Source organism: Arvicanthis niloticus, chromosome 1 (assembly GCF_011762505.2).
Source record: "Arvicanthis niloticus isolate mArvNil1 chromosome 1, mArvNil1.pat.X, whole genome shotgun sequence".
Taxonomy (NCBI): Eukaryota; Metazoa; Chordata; class Mammalia; order Rodentia; family Muridae; genus Arvicanthis; species Arvicanthis niloticus.
Genome location: NC_047658.1, coordinates 120,959,785 through 120,974,532, shown reverse-complemented (window position 1 = coordinate 120,974,532; position 14,748 = coordinate 120,959,785). Strand labels below are relative to the sequence as shown.

The 14,748-nt window shown below is 39.9% G+C and overlaps 1 protein-coding gene across 7 annotated transcripts in view; it reads right to left on the bottom strand.

The window, feature by feature from the left end:
* Nucleotides 1-5,639: 5,639 nt before the first annotated feature.
* Nucleotides 5,640-14,748, bottom strand: part of Lpxn (leupaxin) — a 34,636-nt gene continuing 25,527 nt past the window's right edge. For all 7 annotated transcript variants that reach the window (XM_076918085.1, XM_076918101.1, XM_076918094.1 and 4 more), the window contains 4 exons: nt 12,442-12,615; nt 12,242-12,323; nt 6,707-6,855; nt 5,640-6,382 (listed from right to left, as the gene is read on the bottom strand). In XM_076918085.1, the coding sequence (XP_076774200.1) occupies nt 6,113-6,382; nt 6,707-6,855; nt 12,242-12,323; nt 12,442-12,615 (675 nt within the window). In that variant the 3' untranslated portion in view covers nt 5,640-6,112. The remainder of the gene's footprint in view (nt 6,383-6,706; nt 6,856-12,241; nt 12,324-12,441; nt 12,616-14,748) is intronic.

The following is a 14,748-nucleotide window of genomic DNA, read 5'->3' as shown; positions in this document are numbered from 1 at the left end:
TTTGACTAACATTTAAAAAAAATGTATAAAAGCAAAAAGGAGAACAGGGCATGGGATAGGGGTTTTCTAGGTAGGGGAAATGGGGAAAGGGGATGGCATCTGAAATGTAAATAAAATATTAAATAAAAAAAGAAAAGAAAAATAAAGAGCCCCTGTGTGCCCAAAGCTACCAGCACAGTGTCATTCAGGCAAAGCAGCAGCCTACAGAATGGGAAAGGATCTTTACCAATCACATTTATTGAGGCTGAGTATCAAAATATAAAAAGAACTTAATAAGCTGAACATCAAGAAAACACAAAATTCATTTTAAAAATAGAATATAGAACTAAGCAGAGAGTTCTGAAAAGATGAAACAGAGATGGCTCAGAAACAGAACAAACTTTAACATCTAGGCCATCAAAAACTGCTTTTTTTTAATACTACCTCAGTTAGAATGCCAAGACCAATAAAACAAATGAAAGCTCACACTGGCAGGGATTTGGAGAAAGGGAAACACATATTCATTAGTGGTGAGAGTGGAAACTGGTATAGCCATGGAAATCAGGTTGGTACTTTTTCAGGAAGCTAAGAATAGAACTTCCTCAAGAAACTGGGGTTAAAATATGTTGTATAAAATTTCTTCAACAAATGAAAAATATGTGAATATTTACACACATAATTACTTGTTTTATAGGTTTTTAAGAGATCAATGGTAGTGTGATTACTCGTGGCTTTTCCAGACATTTTTATTGTTCTTTTATCTTCTTCAAAGAACCCACTTTTTGTCATTTCCTTCATTAGATGTCTTGTGTCCTGCTATCCCTGTGACTATTGCTCTCCACGAACCCTATCCTAGCCATGGCTCCTTTTTACCTTCCAAGTGTCTGGAGTTAATCCAGAATACGTACTAGCAAATGAGATTTGAAGCTAGAAGCCTCCAATGAGAGCAAACATGTTATGTTAGTATTTCCTGGTCTGAGTTACCTCAGTCAATGTGGTATTTCCTAGTTTCATCTGTTTACTTGAAAAGTTCATTGTCTTATTTTACTTTACAGCTAAATAGTATTCCATACTGTATATGTACCACATGTTTATTATTCATTCTTTGGTTGTAGGACACTTCAATTGTTTCCATTTTTAGCTATTGTGACTAGAGCAGCAATGAACATAGCTGAGCAAGTGTTTGTGAAGGAGCATGTGAGAAGGAACATATGTCCTTTGTGCATATACCAAGGAGTAATATAGTTCAGCCATGTGGTAGACTTATACATTTAGTTTTTTTGAGGCTTCTCCATACTTTTTTCTTTGTTGGTTTCTTCCTCAAGCAGGCTCCGCTTAAATCAGTGGTTCTCAATCAATTTGGTAAACTTCTTTGCCCAAAAATATTTACCTTTCAATTCATAGCAGCAGCAAAATTACAGTTATGAAATAGCAAATAAATAATTTTATGGTTTGGGGTCACTACAACATGAAGAACTGTATTAAAGGGTTGCAGCATTAGAAAAGTTGAGAACCACTGTCTTAAATGATAATGAAGATATTTTTCAGCACCTTTGTATTATTCTCACAGCTAGCATTTTAATAAATGGGAATTCTTTCCTAGGAAATCTTCCTGTGCCATGGGAACACTAGAATTTGCTAAAGTCACATGTCTACCCAGAACAATAGATTTTTAAATTTTCAACCTGACTGAATTAAGAGACAGCAAGGGGTTCCTTTGAGAGCTTTTCCAGAGGAGATACCTGAGGTGGTGGCCCATGATAAATATATGCCCCCCACTACTCCTTGAGCGAGAGTCTTGAATTGAAAGAAGAATCAATGATGAAAACTGGCTGAGATCCTGCATTGCTTTCTTTCAGGCCTCATCAACCCAGATATGAGCAAAAAGCTTCCTTCTCCTGCTGCTATGCCTTTGCCTTTAGAATGGACTGTACTCCTAAATAGTGCCTGCTTCCCTTTAATTTGCTTCTTGTCCGGTATCTGATCACAACAAAGAAAAATAACAAATGTTGCACTGGCCAGACTTGGGACTGGTCCATTCCAAGAGCAGAATGTGAATTCGGCCCTCTCTAAATTACATGAACCAAAGGGGGTGGGGGTGACTCCTTAATGAAGAAACTAAACTCATGATTTGAGTAAAGGAAAGCAAAAAAAAAAAAAAAAAAAAAAAAAAAAAAAAAAAAAAAAAAAAAAAAACTTACTTTCACTTAATTTCCTATCTCTATCCTCACTTACATCCATTCCTCTTTACTCAGCACACTACTCCAAAGTCCAAACTCATTATAGTCTAAAATCAAATTCCCCTCTGAGTTAAAGTTTAAGATAAGCAAAGTCCTCTTAGAGTTTTGGTCTATACATCGTTATCAATAGTTGCTCAGCACCTATAATCTGAAACCTCACTGGAATTGGGTATTTATCCCAAGTAACAATATTAATTCTATAATACATCTGTTAATGTTCAGTGATGTCTAAGGGAGGAAGGATTTACTTCACTAAGATGCAAAGAAAAAAAATCTATACAATGTTCCAGAATCTTAAATGCAGGAGTTGTCATCTCAGAAGATATTGATTTAAGTACTATATGCTTATTCTATGTGGAGCAGGAAATCTCCCACACAAGCTTCTCATTTCTTACAGAATAAGTCTGAGTACTTGCTGCCCTCCGGAAATAAGTTGTGTGAAAAGCTTAACTCAAGCATTGCTTCACCTGCTTCTCATTTCTCTAGGTCTCAGTAGATTCCCAGCTCTCTTTAAGCTAAGTCCAAGGTCATCTCAACCTTCCTAGTGCCTCTTTAGGCATTAATACAGCTTTAACACAGCTCCTCATGTTGTGGTGACCCTCAACCATAAAATGATTTTTGTTGCTACTCCACAACTGTAATTTTGCTACTGTTATGAATAGTAATATAAGTACCTGTATTTTCCAATGACCTTAGGTTTCCTCTGTGAAAGGGTCAGTAGGCCCCCAAAGGGTTTGCAACCCACAATGATCAGAATCACTGATAGCTACTGTTCTGATGGCAAGTTCTAGGACCAACGTTTAGTGTCTTGGGGACTTGGCAGCTTTCCCAGTCTTGTATTTTAGTGAGTTCTGCTATTAGCCTTACTGACCTGGCATCAATGAGAGAAGAGGCACTTGGTCCTGAAGAGGCTTGTTGCCCCAGCAAAGACAGATGCTAGAGGGGTGAGGCAGGAGTGGATGGCTGGGTGGATGGGGGGTATACTTTTAGAAGCAAAGTGGAAGGGGATGGACGGTGGTTTGTGGAGGGGAAACCAGGAAGGGGAGACATTTGAAATGTAAATAATCAATAAAATATGAAAAATGAAATAAAATGCTTACTATGAGCATATTAGTTTGAGATTAACCAATGACAACCAAGGTTTAAGTGTTCTTGATGTTCTAGGTTCTGCTTTCTCCTTCAGGGTGTCCAAACACCACTGCACACCAGGCTGGAAAGAGGAAGCAGAGCCCTGAACAGTTTGGGTCTACAAGATCTAGGTCTGGCTGGGGGAGGAGTGTGCTTTCTCCAAAGAAGGCTTTCTTGGAGGATTTTAGTGTTACAGCTCTTTTAGATGATATTCAATGAATCAGCTCTCTTACGAGATCTTCAGTGAAACAGCTGGTGCATACACTTTATTCAGGGTGACCAAGGGCTATAAATGAACCTTGGAGAGTGGGGAGTAGTTTTCAGGGTGAATGTAAACTCATTTGCTAGAGTTTAATGCACTTTGAATGCTTCATTTGTATACCAAAAATACTAGAGACTTGTTGGGTGGGTTCTTATTGGGAAATACCAAGTTGAACTTGTATGATTGCTAAGGATTACATAACCTTCCTTAGGTAGAAGATTGGGGGTCAGGCTCCTCAGACAAGGTCAGAGCAGGGGAAGACCTGCTGAAAAGGGGAGTTCTTACATTTTTCAAGGAGCTTAGTGGAGCTATCAGGAAACAATAGACTGTGACCTTAGATAGCAGGGCTTCCCAGCAATCCTCATAACTTTCACAGAGCCCTTGTAGTTTTAGGACTTTCAATCCATCTGGCCTCTATTCTGAGAATGAGTCCAGTATGTCTTATACCAAACTGCACAATCCAGTCCCCCAGCAATATAGATACATTCATATTCACAAATAGGAATGCGGCCTATACTGTTCTAGTTATGATGACTCACTGAAATTTTCTTTTAAGATATAGAAAATAAAAAGCACTTTTCCTTTCCTTAGAGTTCATAAACACAGGAACACATGTGTGGTAGTCATCACACAACATGAGAGGAGCACATGACCAAACTTGCATGGAAAATAATGTACTTGTGCATTATTGGTTATGGGGGTTCTTAAGAATATTTGCCTAGGGGTGAATATTTTCCTGTTAAAAGACTGGGTCTCATCTCTTCTAGAGGAAATATATCCACAAGAGAAGAATTTTTTTCTTTCTAAATTGAATGTTTGTAAGCTCTGGCATTTCTCTAATTATTTTTAAGTGTTTAGATTGTAAAAGAATCTCAAAACAGCCAATTCTTCAAACAAAAACACTTGGCACCTAAACATTCTTTCTTTTGCACTAAAACTTCAAGTTTACTTTGTCAAACTGCCACACTGACTGTGAACCCTGCAATGATGTCAGCAGTGAAGACAAGTGAAAAGGACACTGAGAAGCTAAAAGTGCATGTGCTCCTTGTGCTATGCTCAGCCTGCCGAACAGGACAGAACACCAGATGGCTCCATATCTCTGTGGCCTCCCATGGATGTCCCTATTTTATAGAGTTAACTGTTGCTACTTCTTTTTAACCCTCAAAACTCCACTTTTATTCATCCTATCAAAAGAGACATAATAAATCTTTTCCAAGAATCATTTTATCCATTTTAATTCTCTAAGTACTATTTTCATGCCAATCTAAAAATTTTAAAAGGGTGCCTACCAGTGAAGGTGTTTTTGCCTGTAATCTCAGAATCTAAAATTGTAAAAGACTCTGTTTTCTGCTATACAAAAATAAACATGTAATTATTTTGAAGATTGTGGAAAGAAAATAAAGTACACCCATCCCTGCCCCATGAGTGTCTCACTTATAGAAGCATGGCTCCATGTAGAACCTACATCATAAACAAACCAATAGGCTCTAAGAAGTCAGAGTCTTCAAGAACTTGTAAAGTTTTCTATAAGTTAATTTAAAGTATTTTGAAAGAACAAGTGTTTGTTACTTGGCTTTCCTGTCCAAACTAAAGAACCATCACTTCATTTTCTTTTTGATATCTTTCCTCAAAGAAGCTATGCACAGACTTTGGTCATTTCTTTCCATGAGGCAATTTTGAGTTTGAAGGAGACATATCCTTCATTCTTCACTTTTAAAAAGCATTTGTAAGGTATTTAATGTATGGACAGACCTTTTTACATAAAATGATGAAAATAAATTCTAAAAGCCTTGCTAGCTTCTAATGATACAAAGATTTCCTCTGAAAAATAAAATGGCTAAAGGTTCAGACTAACGAGAAGAGTTACAAACAATGTTTCTTCTCTGTTAGTGTCTTCTGATTTTGGGAGGAGGGCAGTATCTGCAATATGCAAGGAAAGAAGAGAAGGAGTTCACTGTAACTGCAAATAGTGCCTACTGTTCTCTAACGTGGAAGCAAAACGTTATCTACCAAATGAATATGACAGTGAGTCAACAAACAACAAGATGCTTTATTCATCATGTGTCAGTTAAAATACACTTCTGCTTAAAAGGCAAAAAGCAGAGACACTAAGTGTTTAAGAGTAGCACCATGACCCCTGATAGCAAAGAGAGTAAAATCCTGTGGCCCAAATCTGAAGATCTGAATGGGGCATCAGTAGAGATAAAAGTGAGAAACAGTAAACCAGCAGTGGAAAAAAAATCTGTGCACATAAGAAATATACCCTCAGAGGGTGCTGATAGCATGATCTAAATCTAAATGCAAATACAAAATTAAAAAGTAATGAGAAGCATCTTCAAAATTAAGGTTATAAGCCTAGTAACATCTACAAATACCCTTATTTGTTTATTTTTTTGTACTCTATTAGCCCACTGAACAGAAGGTTGAAGACAGAAAGTGTGGTCTTTCCTATCTTGGCCTCAGTTTTATAGGGAACATGAAGCAGATGTGGGTCAAAGGGGAACTACTGTGAAAAGAGCTTAATGTAGCACTTTTCACAGTAGGTCTTGTTGTTCTGCTCCTTAAAGATGCCTTTTGGCAGCTGTGTCAGGCAGAAAGCGCACACAAAGTGCTCAGGATGGAACTTATGCCCCATGGCACTGATGCAGCGGCCAGTGATGGGCTGCCCACAGTCATGGCAGAGGGTCCCTCGGCGGTGATGGTAATGGAGTTCACAGAACGGACGGCCATCCAGTTCAAAGAAGGAGCCAGAAGAAAAACTACTGAAGCAGTCCTGAGGGTAGAGTGATCACAGACAAAGGAAATGAATGTCAAATGATAATGCCACCAAATAAAATGTTACATCTTCAAAATTCCTGTCAGTTACCTACAAGTTGTAAGATTTTGCTCAGATCCTTGACAAACATAGGCTAGACTACCCATTTTTAAAAGAGACCTGCAAAGGACCACAACTGGTTCTGTATGCAATTTTTCCTACCAAGGAAATACAGATTCCTCCCCTTGAACTAGTAACCATCTCACTAAGGAGAAGCTAATCCTCTCAGGGAAGAAAACTCTTCGATTTCCCCTAAAACTGAAGGTAACTGAGCATACAAACCCCACACACAAAGCACTCTGGGTGCCAGACAGTGTTCATGGCTGAAAGGTAGTTTTCCAACACTGGGCGGTCGCAGCCACCACACTTGGGTGAGAACATGGCTAAGAAATCCTTTCGGCAGTATGGCTTCTTGTCCTTCTCATGAAAGCCTGAAAAGATAAAATCAAAGATTCATAGCTGTAGTCTGGGTTCTTTAAAGCTACATCAGGAGCAGATATAAGGTCACTGTTGGAATCTCTCACAACTTCAGTGCCCCCATGTTTAAAAAGGAAGTAATTCAGGTGTCTTTCAGCATTGATTCTGGGTTGCAGTTTCAGTATCAAGGCTATTTCTCTTTATTCCCATGATACAAAGTATTTCCTTGGCCTGAAGTTCTGTTCCTGACATTGATGCAACTGTAACTCAACTCAAATGGTCATCTTCTCAGAGGCATTGACCCTGTCCTTCTTTGTCAATCCATCTGTCTTCATTGACTTTATAGCACTTACTTTATCTTAAGTCATTATAGTCTGCCTCCCCTCACTCAACTAGATGCCATTACCCCTCCCCATATTTAAAATAAAATAATACTGAAGAGTAATTACCTTCGACAAGCTATTCATAACAAATCAGTCAATGGAGGATATAAAATTCACATACCCTGACTTAAATGCATCCTAAACTTGACCTCTCTGTGGAAACTGATAAATCAATTAAGTATAAATCTTAACCAAAACTGTGTAACATGAGAACACACTCACCAGCCTAGTGGAATGTAACAAGATGTGTTTAGTGAATTGCTTATGCTGCCTACTCACTAAACATTCTAGAAATGTCCTGTGATCATAGTAGCCAGATCACAAAACTGTAATAGGATGTTAGGGATAATATCCAAATCACATAGCTGCTGGTTTTGCTCTTAGTTCTTGTCACTGCTGGATGCAGCTTGCTTCACTCAATTAAGCTTTCTTTAAAAAAAAAAAAAATGAATGAGTTGCAAAAAGTATAAGACCTATGGACCTAAGACTCCAAACAAGTTATTTCATACCTATCCTGTGTTATTCCTCTGAACCTTGCAGATTCAGAAAGAGCAATTTACTTTTATCTCTCTTTCTTTTCTGACCCATTCCAAAGATTTTTAGAGTCTGTTTAAGGGAACTGAATGTCAAACCCCTCACTAACAAAAAAACAAAAAAAAAAAAACAAAAAAAAAAAAAAAAAAAAATCATCTTCCTTGCTTTTGTATAACACAGTATATTTTTAACTTTCAGCATTCTTCACTCACTTGAAAATTTATTAAAATGCAGATTGCTAGATCCTCTCTCCTCCCCCCAACCCTGTGCCCATTTTTTATTCAGTGTATCTGGGATGGTACTGAAGATTTTGCATTTTTAACATGCCCCCAAGTGATATAAATTGGTATTTCTTAAGAAAGCCGCAAGACAATGCACCTAACCTACGTATGACCTCCATTTAGAAATCTTCAGAGCAGTTGGTCTCCAGAGTGAGGCAGTAGGGGAGTAAGAGCCTCCATTTGAACTTGGATAAGTCTCAGGAGAAGACTCAAAGCAACCCACCAAACTTGCTAGAATGTTCCTACACTGAGTAACCTAATAAATTGGGAAAGTTTCAGCATTACTGTCCTTAAGGCTCTCTCTGGGTCCAATTACCTCAAACGAATGAATGAGAGACACTGACAATTAAAAGTACCACAGAGAGAGGAGGGTGTTTTCACTCTAGTGTGACTCTTAGCCAAGGGGGAAATTAGAGAGCACCTGCATGGCCTAGATAATGAACAATTAAAAAAAAAAAAAAAGATGTAGGCACTGAGGACATAGTCCCCTAGGAAGAATGCTAAGGACCAATGCTTTCAGAAACTTGAGCCTTAAAGGATTCTCTGAACTCAGGAAAAAATGCAGATGAATTTAATTTCCCAAGAGGCTCCATAGTTAAACCGTTATTATTGATGCTCTGTATGTGACTATGTAGCTTGGAATAAAAGTCAGCATGCTATCTAATTAATGGGCTGACCATATGGCAGGAGACCCATTTACAAGAAAGCCAGGAAAAAGAATAGAACTATAACCCAAAAAGGAGCTTCTAACTAGTAAATAGTCCCTTTGCCAGGTGCCTTCATTAATAGATATTTTCAATGTAGTTTCATGCTTATTTCAAATCGTAATGACCTAGTAAGCTTTGTCAGGTTATAAGGAGCCCAATTCAAGAACAATTAAACTAGATGTTTTGCAGCCATCCTAAAGAATGGGCATTTTTCTTTTATATGTAACTATGGCTGTGCTTCAAATGTGCCTTTACTTGTTTCCAGGCAATTACTATCTTCATCAAATATCAGTGGACAGTGCTGTCCACCCTCTCCTTAGAGGTCATCAATGAGAAACCAAAGTACAATTCCACCAAAATCCAACTTAGGGAATTTTTGAGTTTATTGAGTTTATATAGTGTGGTTAACCCTGGAGCAGCCACACCACCAGAAAGTCTCCCTGAACATGGATAACAACTTCCCTATAGCTGCACAGATGGGAATTCCCTCTTCTACTAACCTTACACACACTCTATGTTCTAGTACCTCCTGAGAACATGAGACCATGTACCCCTAGATCAGAATCACATTCAGCTGGACAGGAAGTGACCCTCCTTAGGCCCTCCCCCTATGACGGAATATCAACAATCAACAAGCTCAGTAAGTGTCTCAAGCAAGTTAGCCATCCCTGCTCAGATGAAGACAATGGCTGTTATGGTTAGAGGAAAGCATTCTGCCACAGACACTATTCATTTAATGGCTATTTATTAATTAATTCTAATTTATTCTCATATTTCTATTTCTACTTATACATGCAAATATGACGCATATTAGTATGAATTAGACTATCCTAGTAAAAATGTTGCTTAACTAAAGTAGAATATAGAAGTGAAAGACATACTGATTTATTAAGTGCATTGAACAAACTCCAATAAACAGGCAAATCACTATAAAGAACTTTGTGCTCTATTGTCCAGTAAAGTATAACTAGTTCCAAGAAAGTAACATGTTCTAGTAACAGGAGAAGAATTGACTGTTAGTCAAAGAGCAGTTAAAATCTGTTAGCAGAAGTGTGGTGTGGAACTTACAGAAATGAGAAATGAAATTGAATCCCATCCTTTCAACTTTCTAGTTAGAGTTTAGGGCAGATGTCTCAGTCAATAAAGTGCTTGCCTTATAAATACAAGACAAGGAACTCAGATACCCAGAACCCACCAAACAAACAAACAGAGAAACAAAGCAGCCATGGTGACAGCTAGACACACATATTTGTAATCTCAGAACTGTGGAGCAGAGACAGGTGGTATCTCCGGGCTTAATAGACAAACAGCCAATTCTACCTGGCAAGCTTTCAGGCCTTATCTCAAAAACAAACAAACAAGGCAGCTGAGGACTAACACCCAGGTTGCCCTCCAGCATCTGCATGCATGTGTATAGGGAAGAGGATCAGGAGTCAACATCTTCAGACATGGTAAGTCTGAAGGCAACCTGAGCTACATGGCACAGCGCTCCAAAAACAAAAGAAGAGAAGAGGGGAGGGGAGGGGAGAAGAGGGGAGGGGAAGGAAGGGGAAGGGAGGGAAGGGGAGGGGAGGGGAGGAGAGGAGAAGAAAAGAAAAGGGAGAGAGGATGACAAGACAATTCAGAAAAAAAAAGATCTTAGCAAGCAGCTAAAGATAGGTCACACAGAAAAGATAAAGCAGGCCTAGTGAGATGGCTCAGGGGTAAATGAGGACATATGTTCAATCTCTGGGATCCACATGGCAGGACAGACTGACTTGCACTTGTCTTCTGACCTCAACATGTATATCATAGGCTGTTCAAATTCACACACAAAATAAAAATGCAATAAAAATTTGGATGTTATAAAAAATGAGAATAAAATCTTAATAAAAAAACTTCTCAACTATGGAAGGGGAATTCAGTCCTAAGAATTACGAGTGCAAACAGTCCCCTGCTATGTATTAAGATAATTCCCATAGACTTATAAGTTCAGGCAACTTAAGGCAGTGACAAGACAAAAACATGTAAGGAAATCATCTAAATTATAAAAGAATCAGAAAAAAGGAGGGAGGGGAAGACATGAAAATATCAGTAAGAGTTTTGTTTGTTTTTACATAAATTACAGGAGTGGCCTCTAACATGACAGAACTAAGACTGAAAGGAACACCCATTTCACTGTTGGGGTCCTCAGTGTGAGCACTCTAGGAACTGAATGCCAAGTTTAGGACAAGACTGGCTCAAGGTCTCAAAAGCCATTGGAAGATCAGATGCCCCACTCTGTCACAAAACACTAGGATTATTTGAAATGATTTAGTAGAGACTCAGTGTGCTCTAGCACACTTATGAAATAAGTCAAGTTCCCCACTGGCAGGGGGTATGCAATTAAGGAAAGCTGGCAAATGATGGCTTCCATGTGGCTGCACCTGCCCTGCCCCACCCAAGCTCTCCCACCTGCTTAAACTCAGTGGGTCAAAAATCAAACCAAACCACCAAACAAACAAACACCAAAAAACTAAAAAGTTCTCCCAAATCAACAACAAAAAGTCATCAATGTGAAAAGGGTCCTTGTCAGAAGGAAGGGGGTAAAGTGAGGCAGAAGAGAGATTAAGGAGGGAGGTTATAGGTTATAGGGGGTCAGGGCACACATTGTATATGTATGGAGTAAGCAAAGAACAGGGACCAGAACACAGAAGATCTGAAGAGAAAGGTAGCATCAGCAGTTTCCAGGGGTAGTTTGAGGAGAAGGACCAGAATTACTGCTGCTTAGCAGGAAGACAGAAAGCATTTCAAGAGGGATGGCCTCTCTTGCCAGATCATCAATAAAATAAAATGAACCAGACGATTATCAGGTACAGCTGTGTTTTGAAAAGAATCTCACAGTTCTATCAGGTATATTAGTGATAAGGATAGTAAAAACTAAGCTAGAGGAAAGAAATTCAAACGTTAACTCCAAGAGGAAACAATGAGTTCATATATTTAAGTGATATGGACACATTGTGTGTGGGGGGTGCATGTTTGTGTGAGTACAGCATGCATGTACCATGTTTCAAGTATATGGGTCATAACAACCTCAGGTGGCAGTCCTCTCTTTCCATGCTTGAGACAGTCTTTTCGTGGCAGACTGTGCATGAAGCTGGCTGGCCTTTAGGCTTCCAGGAACTCTCCAGTCTCCACCTCATATCCCTGGTGAACACCTGCTGTTACAGGCCTGTACTCCAGGTCTAGCTTTTAAGCATGTCCTAGGGATTCAGACTCAGGCCTTCATATCGGTGCAGCAAATGCTTCACCCACCAAGTTATCTACTGAGGCCGCATTCTGTTTTTAAATGATGAATTTTCACTTCTTTAATTTAAAAAAATCAATATAAACAAAACTTGGTAATGTTGGGGAAAGGTACAGAGATGACATCTAGGTGTGAAATGGACTTGTAAGTGACAGTGCTAAGAACCAAAACTCAGCAGACAGTAGTCCCCAAGGAACAGTACTGTTGGCCTTCCCATCTATCCCTCCTACCTTCTGCACCAAACACCTCTCCACAGTAAGAGCAGAAGAAGTGCTCTGGGTGCCATGTCTTGTTCATTGCTGTCAGCACTTTCTGAAAACGGGACACACAGAGAGGTATTAGAAGGCTTCAGATTTGTAAAGCATGCCCAGGGCTCTTCAGGCAAGGTCAGACACTGCACAAAAGCTGGCAGGGGTGAGGCTTTACTTACATCCGTGATGGGAGCAGCACAGTAGGCACAGCGTGGAGAGAAAAGGTGATGGTAGTCTTTTGAGCAGTAGGCCAGGCCACTCCGTTCAAAGAAGGGACTGGAGCCAAGCTCCTCCTTGCAGTGAGTGCAGACAAAGTGCTCTGGATGCCAGGATTGCCCCAGAGCATGGATCACCTAGGAACATCATAAACCTGACATGGCAGTGAAGCAGAGTGTCCCTCTAGAGGGCGCTCTGCATGCTGCTTTTCGTTTAGACAACACCTCCTGGGTTATCCAATTACAAGGTTCAGACCTAGGTTGCACTAAGACCATCTATGACCATGCTTAAAGGGTAGGAAAAGGGATGTGACAACCAGACTGATCAAGAAGCCAAGCAGATATTACTCCTCAGATCTAAACTCCCTGTCTCTCATCCTTCTGGAGTTTGACTGGAAAGCCCCATATCACGGGTTTGGTGATAATGATTCAGAGTAAGTCTCGGTATCGCTAATTTAAAGTTACATTTAGCTGAAATTTCATCGAATAAATTTAGGTCCAAGAATGTCTGAAGAAAGGGAGCAGTGAAAAAGGTAATCTCAGTAGTGGCAGTGAATAAAAATGATTAGGAACTCAAACGGAAGCCAGACTGTCCTGGACTCAAATGTTCCCGTTGCTTCTTACTTACTAGACCTTGGCCTTGCCAGACAACATCACTGAGCTCTTAACTTCCTGGCTTTTGCAAACGGCACTCTAGAAAAACCTCCTTAGCAGGTTAATTCAAGAATTAAATGAAGGAATACTTGCAAAACACAGGGCTCAGGGGGAAAGTTCCTGAACAGAACACCAATGGCTTATGCTCTAAGATCAAGAATTGACAAATGGGACCTCATAAAATTGCAAAGCTTCTGTAAGGCAAAGAACACTGTCAATAGGACAAAACGGCAACCAGCAGATTGGGAAAAGATCTTTACCAATCCCAGATCCAATAGAGGGCTAATATCCAATATATACAAAGAACTTAAGAAATTAGACTCTGGACAACCAAGTAACCCTGTTAAAAATGGGGTACAGAGCTAAACAAAAAATTCTCAACTGAGGAAATTCAAATGGCCAAGAAGCACCTAAAGAAATGTTCAGCATCCTTAGTCATCAGGGAAATGCAAATCAAAACAACCCTGAGATACCACCTCACACCAGTCAGAATGGCTAAGATCAAAAACTCAGGTGATAGCAGATGCTGGTGAGGATGTGGAGAAAGAGGAACACTTCTCCATTGTTGGTGGGATTGCAAGATTGTAAAACCACTCTGGAAATCAGTCTGGTGGTTCCTCAGAAAATTGGACATAACATTACCTGAGGACCCAGCTATACCACTCCTGGGCATATACCCAGAAGATGCTCCAACATATAAGAACATATGCTCCACTGTGTTCATAGCAGCCATATTTATAATATCCAGAAGCTGGAAAGAACCCAGATGTCCTTCAACAGAGAAATGGATAAAAAAAAAAATGTGGTACATTTACACAATGTTGTATTACTCAGCTATTAAAAACAATGAATTTGAGAAATTCTTTGGTAAATGGATGGAACTAGAAAATATCATCCTGAGTGAGATAACCCAATCACAAAAGAACACACGTGGTATTCACACACTGATATGGATATTAGCCCAGAAGCTCGCAATACCCAAGATTCAACTAACAGACCACATGAAGCTCATGAAGAAGAAAGACCAAGTGTGGGTGCTTCAGTCCTTCTTAGAAGGAGTAACAAAATACTCAAGGGAGCAAATATGGAGACAAAGTGTGGGACAGAAACTGAAGGTGGGGTCGTCTGGAGACCATCCCACCTGGGTATCTATCCCATGTGCAGTCACCAAAGGTCGGCACTGATGTGGATGTCAGGAAGTGCATGCTGACAAGTGCCTGATATAGCTATCTCCTTAGAGGTCTGCCAGAGTCTGACATATTCAGAGGCAGATGCTCACAGCTAACCACTGATCTGATCAAGGGGTTCCCAATGTAGAAGTTAGAGAGAAGACTGAAGGAGCAGAAAGGGTTTGTGGCTCTATGAGGAGAGCAACAATACCAACCAACCAGAGCTCCCCAAGGTCTAAACCACCAGCCTGGGAGCACATAGGAAGGGACCCATGGCTCCAGCTGTATATGTAGGGGAGGATGGCCTTGTCAGGCATAGGTGGGAGAGGAGATCCTTGGTTCCATGAAGGCTGGACGCCAAGTGTGGGGGAATTCGAGGGTGGGGAGGTGGGAATAGAGGGGTTGGGTGGGGGCACATCCTCATAGAAGCAGGAAGAGGGGGGATGGG